Below are 7,451 nucleotides of genomic sequence, written 5' to 3'. Positions count from 1 at the left end.
AGCTTATCTTGGTGGGAGCAACAGTCAGTTCACAGTTTAATGAGTGAGGATCAGTCTGACAATCTCACAGCCTCTATCAATTTAACTTGCTAAGCCTTCTTTAATCTGGTTGATTAAAATCCTCTGCACAATGTAATGAGAAACCCTAAAAGACTGTTTTATTACTAGAACACACGTTTTAGGACTATCATTAAGGTAAAAACATTTCAGTTTTCTTTGCTAAATCTCTGTCATCATACTGACAATTATGTACAGTAGTTCTATTGATCTATTCTATATCGGTCAATAAGAAACTTGCATGGAACATTTCATAAAAATGTTACAGAAAGGTAGGAGATTTTTCAGGTTAGGATAAACTCTGGATTTCAATGTTGACATGAATCCAGTATCACTGTTCTTACTGGAAGTTTTAACAAATAAATAGAAAGCAAACGAGTAACTTTAGGTTATAAGTTTCCTTTTACATACTAAGCCAAAGCTTGAGCTGGAAGCAGGGTTAGTGTGAAAGGAAAACGCTGCATTATGCCCCTACCTGGCATAATCTTCAAATGAAAGTCTGGCAGAAGATCTTCAGGCACCCCTGAAAAACCTGGAGAGACAGAGCAGGAGTGACCAAAGAGAGGAAAAGAGAGAAGAAGGAAAAGAGTGGATATAAGATGAAATGATCATTTAAATAGAATTATTGCTGCAGGAACATGCAATGAAGCAATCAGGGTCAAAACAGTGCAAACTGCAGAGAAAGAAAGGAGAAAAGGAGAGCTGGCAAGTAACAGAATCATGCACAAGAAGTTTATTTCCATCACAAAAGCTGAGGAGCAGGATTACATGATTTCTGATATTAAGACATATAAATCATTCTTATTAAGACAAGCAGCAAACCGTGGGTTATGTTTAAAGTAGAACATTTATTGGAGATGAGACTTTTCTAAGAGTTTATAACAAACTGCAGAGACACTAACCTAGAAAGTTGTTTTGAAAATCTACTTTGCATTAGAAAACATAACAGCCATCAAATAAGCAATTTCTGCTTCATGGCTAAAAAAATTATGTTTTAGAAGATTTAGTCAACTTTATATTTATTTGGAAATGTACTTAAAAATGAATAACAAGAATGGTCAATATTATAGTATGGCTACAGTATAATGACAAACAGACGATGACATTAGTTATTTTTAAAACTGACATTTTTACATTTTGGTAGAAAACTAAATAAAGGATCAACCCTGAAATATAAAATAACAAAACCTAAAATTAAGAGAAAACCAGATGCAACTGGATTTAGTGTTTTAAATTTCTTCTAAACAGATAACTGAATAAAACATGAAAGATAAGAGGCAGTCCTTATAATCAGATAGGCAGAAACTCTGGGGGGTGGAACTAAAGTGTGAGTCGAAACAAAACAAAAAAAAAATACTCAAGAAGTGTGACTTGAAGACACAGTCATTTTACAGCTGACTGTTGATTCCGGAAAAAGAAAGAAAAGTGTTTTGGCTGTAAACAAAAAGAAAGTTGAAAAGAAATGATATAAGCTAGACTATCGGTACCGCACTCACATACCGTACATATTCATTATCTTTGAAGACGATTATTTCTGTTCTTTTCTAGATTAGAAAAAAAAAAAAACACCAGCTACATTAACGGAGAAGAATCTCAATCATTACATAAATTCTGACACTTAGTGGAAATATGTAGAGATATGCTATGTATTTTGGCTTAGTTTACTTTCCACAGGTAAATTTGTCCAGATTTAATTTAACGTAAACATTGGGATCAAGTTTTAAAAACTAGCAATGAAAGGGGATTTTTAGATAAGGAGCAAAACATTTTTACTCATCATCTACCAAATAAATTCAAAAGTGAGTCTAAATGCAAGCAAAGGTTACAGATAATTGTTTAATATTAAATAAAAAACTGTTTAAAATCAGAATGTAACACCATCAAAATATGATGCTTTTCAGAGAGCTCACTTTGGAACTGGACCCAGAACTGTGGTACTACAATTAAAAGTTAGAAGCATAAAAGTAGCACATTTTAAGTAGTTTTCAAATTCTAAAAAAAAAGACAAATAAAATATCTTATGGTTATAAAGTGTTAACTGGTAATGTAATCTACATTATAAAGACTGTGGTATTCAGGTTTTTTTTCTGTACATGAACTTTCAAATGGACCTTGTTAGCCAGTCATGCCTTTTGCGGGTCATCACCTCCATCTATTGTATCAGTGTGCTCTGTCATGTCTCTTTCATATCCTTAAATCTTCCCTCTCTACTCTCCGGTAAGGCTTTTTCTCCAAGACAAAAGGTTGCCTGAGCCGGACCCCAACCGTTGTTATGGAAACACAAGTGCTTCACAAGGCCTATTAGATACGAAGAGATGAGCAAATACAGTGTTTTGACACAACGTAGAGACTGTGATTTTTTTTTGTCTGCCACAACTTTTGACGCATCATCACTATGTTTGTAGCTGTTCCATAGTGGAAATCCGAAATGTAACAACATTCTCTAAGTCTAAAAATCCATATAACTTGTGTGCGATTGTGTGTGCATACCACTGAACCCCTGAATGCCAACCTAACAAAAGTTCAGGCTCTCAAAGTCGTACAGCACCAAACAGCCTCTTAGGCGTTGCCACGGTAACATTTATAAGTGAGGATAGACAAACAGACTTTTGCTGTTACAAGATACACAACAGACACATTAACAGCACATAAAAGAGAAACACAAATACACACATGCATTGCTTAGCAATGTCAATAAGAAAGAAAAGATGGCAAAAAATGGTAATAATTCATACTGTAATAAACACCAGATCCAGTGTAAAGGGATACAGTAACTATGGTTACAGATTAAGATTTCCCTCCAGGAATTCAAAAGGGTTTTGTAAATCAGCTGTTTAATGAGTTTATAGCCCGCTGTGTTGTTTTGTGACAAATATATTAGGATCAACAGAATCTACTAAAGGTGAGTGCTGGGCGTTTTTCATTATGTGACAAAGAACTACACATGCGTGTGGGCTGAATAATGGGTGAACGGATTAATGTGGAGAGTATTTTAAAATTCAATCATATCAGTTAATTATAAAGAGGGAGAGCCTCCTTACAATTTGTACCAAGAACAAAAAAAGAACAACAAAAATATTCTGCAACTTTTGTAACATAATAATGACCCAAAAATGTTTGCTGTGTATCATATGTTCATCTTCTATTATGGTGCTACAGAAAGTGAGCAAAATTCCTCTGCAGTTGTTAGCTTTGCTTTTCAATGAATTCATTGAAAAGACATTTACAATGATCTGGAAAGGAAACAGATGTAATCTTACCAAGAACCAGCAGTTCTGCTGAAGCTTCATTCTGTCCCTCCAGATCATCAGATATAACCACTTTGCAGATGTACACTCCACTGTCTCCCCACTTCACTCTTCCTATTCGGAGGTCTGCTTCTGTAAGAGGAAAAGTGAAAAGGCAAAATATAAAACTCTTCAAAAATACAAAAGAGTTTTACCCTAAAGACCTATCTTGATGAAAATTGTGTTTTTGGTATTTTTGACGTGTATTTTGGGCATTTCTCTTTGGCATATATTGAGAAAAGTAAGATCAAAACAGCCTTTTTGAGTATTTATTTATTCAAATTACTTTTAAAAAAGACAGATGAAAAAAAATGCCATTTGAAAAAACTAATTTGTGACATAGAAAATACACAGGGTAAGCCACAACTTCCCTGCTCCCCGAGCAACGAGGAAGGAAAGGGGGAAGGGGGGCGGGATGTCTCCACGCCAACAGTCCCCCCACAACTCAGAGGCAAATTTCTAATGAACTACTGGTGCTCTGCAGAAACTATGTCCCAGAAAACACATAATTTTTTTTTTTTTATTATTTTGATTAATCTTGATCTTTTTAAAATAGATCAAAAGATGATTGGAGTAGGTCTTTGATAGGAAAACGTTTACAAACACAAATCATTCAAAAACCTTTTGCACATGTAAAAATGTTTGACAGACCTGATAGCTCAAAGTGATGTGAAACATTGATTGTTATTTGGTTTGTCATATTAACTCATGTTGAGATGCAAACAAGTAGAGAAGTCCAAAACACACCTCAGTCCTCCTGGGCCATTTTCACAGTATTACATTGAGAGGGGGTCACAGATAGAATTACAGCACAGGAAACAGACTGCTCAGCCTAGCTTTCCTTTTCCTGTTAGCTCAAAGAAGAGAACGATTGAGAGGACACTCTCTCCTCCTCTGGTTAGACTCACAAACCCCTTAAAAGCAACCCCTGCCACAGTGCATGCTGGGAAAAGATCTAATCTGTCTTTGAACCTGAAAAGGATTACATGGGAATGGATGACTGGCTGTCTCCAAAAGCAACTAAATCTTTAGCTTTTTGTCCATTTCACAAAATCCTCACACTGAGAGGTGTTAACACAGGAGATGGACTGAGGGAGGAAAAGAGAGAAAGGGAACACTTAAGTCTTAAAGAAAGACTTCCGCTTCAAGAAATAGGATTTTGGATGGTGGGATGTTGAGAGGAAAAATGAAACGCGTGACTTAGATCTACATCAGAAGGAAGGCGCAGAGAGGTCAAGATGAATAAGAGGACAGCCTGAAAGCTATTTCTTTTGTCTAACCGTCTGTTGAGTAAAAAGGCACAATTCTTCCTCCAAAGGGCTCCATAAATCTGAGTCCACCAAAATAGACTATTTTTCTGCATTCTTTTAACGTTTATGTGTGCCCAATTCTATCCCAGTAAAGAAAGTCAAAACAGAAGGCAGAGGAATGCCAAAAGCCCTCACAAGCCATGCAGTTCAAATGTGATCCTATAATATAACCAATCAGATGGCAAGCATCTTACTGTTGATGATGGAGATGTCTCTGTTCTTGTAGAACTCGGATAGTGTGACTGAGGATCCAGAGATGGAGGCCACGGTCCGTACGGTCCGACTGTTGTCAGAACAGTCAAGGTATCCCATCGTCCTCCCAGCCTCATAGCTTCCAGTGATTACTCCGTTCCTACCCGATAGCCCTGTTCCACTCACACCGCCATTCAGACTGTCCGTAATGCTAAACGAATCTCTGGTTCGATCCCGACAGTACGACTTGTAGACCCACTGCACCACAGCCGTCTGGGTTGACACACTTGTGTACTGGCAAGGCAGAACCACCGACTGGAACAGAATGGCGTACTTCTTTTCATCTCTCACAAAGACATGAACTCCTGAGCATGATGGAAGGAAGATACCTGTAAAGAACAATAATAAAGTTTAAACATTTGAACGTAAAAACTTTATTTTTATTCAAAATCATCAGATTAACAGAGCACTTAAAATGTTCTTCTAATTTTACTAATGAGAACTGGATATCTCGCAACGATATCAAGATCACCACCCTCAATCAGGAGCAAAACAGACTTCCTTTTAAGACAAACTAACACAAACCCATGCACCATCTGACAAAACAACCCAGGCTGTTTTGTGACCCTCAGGCTTTGCTTCTGCTGCAGAGAAGTCTGACTGTGAACTGAGCAGAGTCGACCTAACATCGTTCTGAAGCTTCTGAAGTCGCGGCGCTCTGCGGTGCAGTTACCAGCAGCATGGGCTCGGCAGCAATGAAGCAATGCACAACACTCAACGGACTTTGTTAAAAAGAAAGCACACACACCCAGAAACATCTGTTCTTGATGCTTTGAATGAATAAGTTACCAAGCCAAAGTGTCTTTAGGAGGATCAGAGACCACAAGTTTGATCATTAACACAAATAAAATGGGGGAACTGCTCAGTTAATTAAAACAAGACTGAGTTTGTTGTCTTTTAATTATCAAGACTGAACCCGTAAGAACTTTTTTGAGCAATAAAAAGCTTACTGATGTAACCCAAAAACCCCAAACACCTATGATGAGCACGACTTCATGTTTATAAGCCTAAATCCTGAGCTTATGAAGACATTTTGTTATTAGTCACAAGATAAGAAAGTCCAAACACTTCTATCAAAATGATTAAATAATATAAAAAAGTACAAAGTGTTCCAGTTAAATACTGCAGTGACACTAAGAACTGCTATTTTTTGTATGTTTTTTTTGCTATAAACAAATACAAACTAAGAGTGTCATCATAATTTTTCTGAAGAAAAAATATTCTTTGGCAATTTTAATAAACCATTCTGATACTGATTAAAGATCCCCATATGAATACAACTGAGTTTCTGATGTTTTTAACATGTTCTTGTAGCACTTTTCTGATGATAGAGGACATATATTGTATAAAATTAAGAATTAAGTATTTCTTATTTCAAATTGTTTGGAATCAGGAACAGACTGAAAAAGAGCGTATATGTTACGTAGAAGCTACAATTTGAGATCCACAAGTTCCCTCCTACACTCCATTCTGATGCATTCACTTGTAGACAAATAGATCCATGTACATCTTAGTTTTTCTCCTCTGAGCTAGAATCTGTGTCAATACTATACGGCTGGATAGATCTGATATTGCTCACCATTTTTGTTGCACCTATAATGTTAGGTTGGGGTTTTGAAGAGCTTTAAGCTAGTGGGATGGGATGTGGGGGCAGGCTTACTCCATGCCAACAGTCCCCGCTACAACTCAGAAGCAAATTTCTGATGAACTACTGCCATTATGCAGTAACTATGTCCTAAAAAAACAACAGTTTTTGGGGGGCTTAAAAACGGCATAATCATAATTAAAAGACCACTGGAAATGGTTTTACAAAAGATCAAAAGTTGGATTTTAAGGGATATATTTTGGAAACTCCAGACAAGAGAGTTTTGTTCAAATGTATGAGAAAAGGGCAAATTGACAATAAAGGCAGGGTTTTAACAGTCAGGCTGAAAAGATTTCCAATTAAAGCCATTATTTTAAACAAATACCTAAAATGAGTCACAAAAAAAGGAAAAACTGACTTCTAGAAAAATGCTGAACTAAACAAACCTTTTGGGTGTCTCATTGTTTCAAAGATCCACTAAATATCAAATTATAAAAATGCATTATCCGGTAATCATTTTAGACCAGCATAGTATACAATACAATACTTTTTAACAAACAATGTAAATTCTTTAGTAAAAAAGAAAAAAAAATCACTTCTAAGACCTTAAATCAGAAACTACACACAAAAAACCCACAAGGTTGTAAGGTGACCTAGTATTTATTAGTTTTCAGTGGAGGCTGCCCCCTAAGGATAAAATGAAAGTGAGAGGAGGAAAGACAGCACAGCTGGTGCTTTGGATGTTTGTGTTTTCAGTGCAGGTAGTTTTGTTTTTAAATCCATGAAAAAGAGGGAAAAAAAATACAAACTCAGGACAGAATAATGATGGGCTCTCATGTTTTTATTAATTGGCTCTTTAAGTTTAAGTTTAAGAACTGTGTGTATGCATTTGAGCTTTTTCAAAGAAAACTAGATTTGCAATTCCTGAAGAAATTGCGTCTGATTGCTGAAAGCAATAGC

At 36.3% G+C, this 7,451-nt stretch overlaps 1 protein-coding gene across 4 annotated transcripts in view; it reads right to left on the bottom strand.

Moving 5' to 3' along the window:
- LOC112161259 (immunoglobulin-like domain-containing receptor 2) overlaps window positions 1-7,451 on the bottom strand; it is a 15,470-nt gene that overhangs the window by 7,439 nt on the left and 580 nt on the right. For 3 of the 4 annotated variants that reach the window (XM_036209639.1, XM_024296323.2, XM_024296320.2), the window contains exons 2-4: window positions 4,849-5,235; window positions 3,318-3,437; window positions 533-589 (exon numbers count right to left, since the gene is read on the bottom strand). In XM_036209639.1, the coding sequence (XP_036065532.1) occupies window positions 533-589; window positions 3,318-3,437; window positions 4,849-5,235 (564 nt within the window). The remainder of the gene's footprint in view (window positions 1-532; window positions 590-3,317; window positions 3,438-4,848; window positions 5,236-7,451) is intronic. The other variant, XM_024296321.2, reaches the window with a different exon arrangement.

The sequence above is a fragment of the Oryzias melastigma genome, linkage group LG3 (genome assembly GCF_002922805.2).
Source record: "Oryzias melastigma strain HK-1 linkage group LG3, ASM292280v2, whole genome shotgun sequence".
NCBI classification, from domain to species: Eukaryota; Metazoa; Chordata; class Actinopteri; order Beloniformes; family Adrianichthyidae; genus Oryzias; species Oryzias melastigma.
Note: the sequence above shows the minus strand (reverse complement) of the source record. Positions and strands in the feature narration are given on the sequence as shown.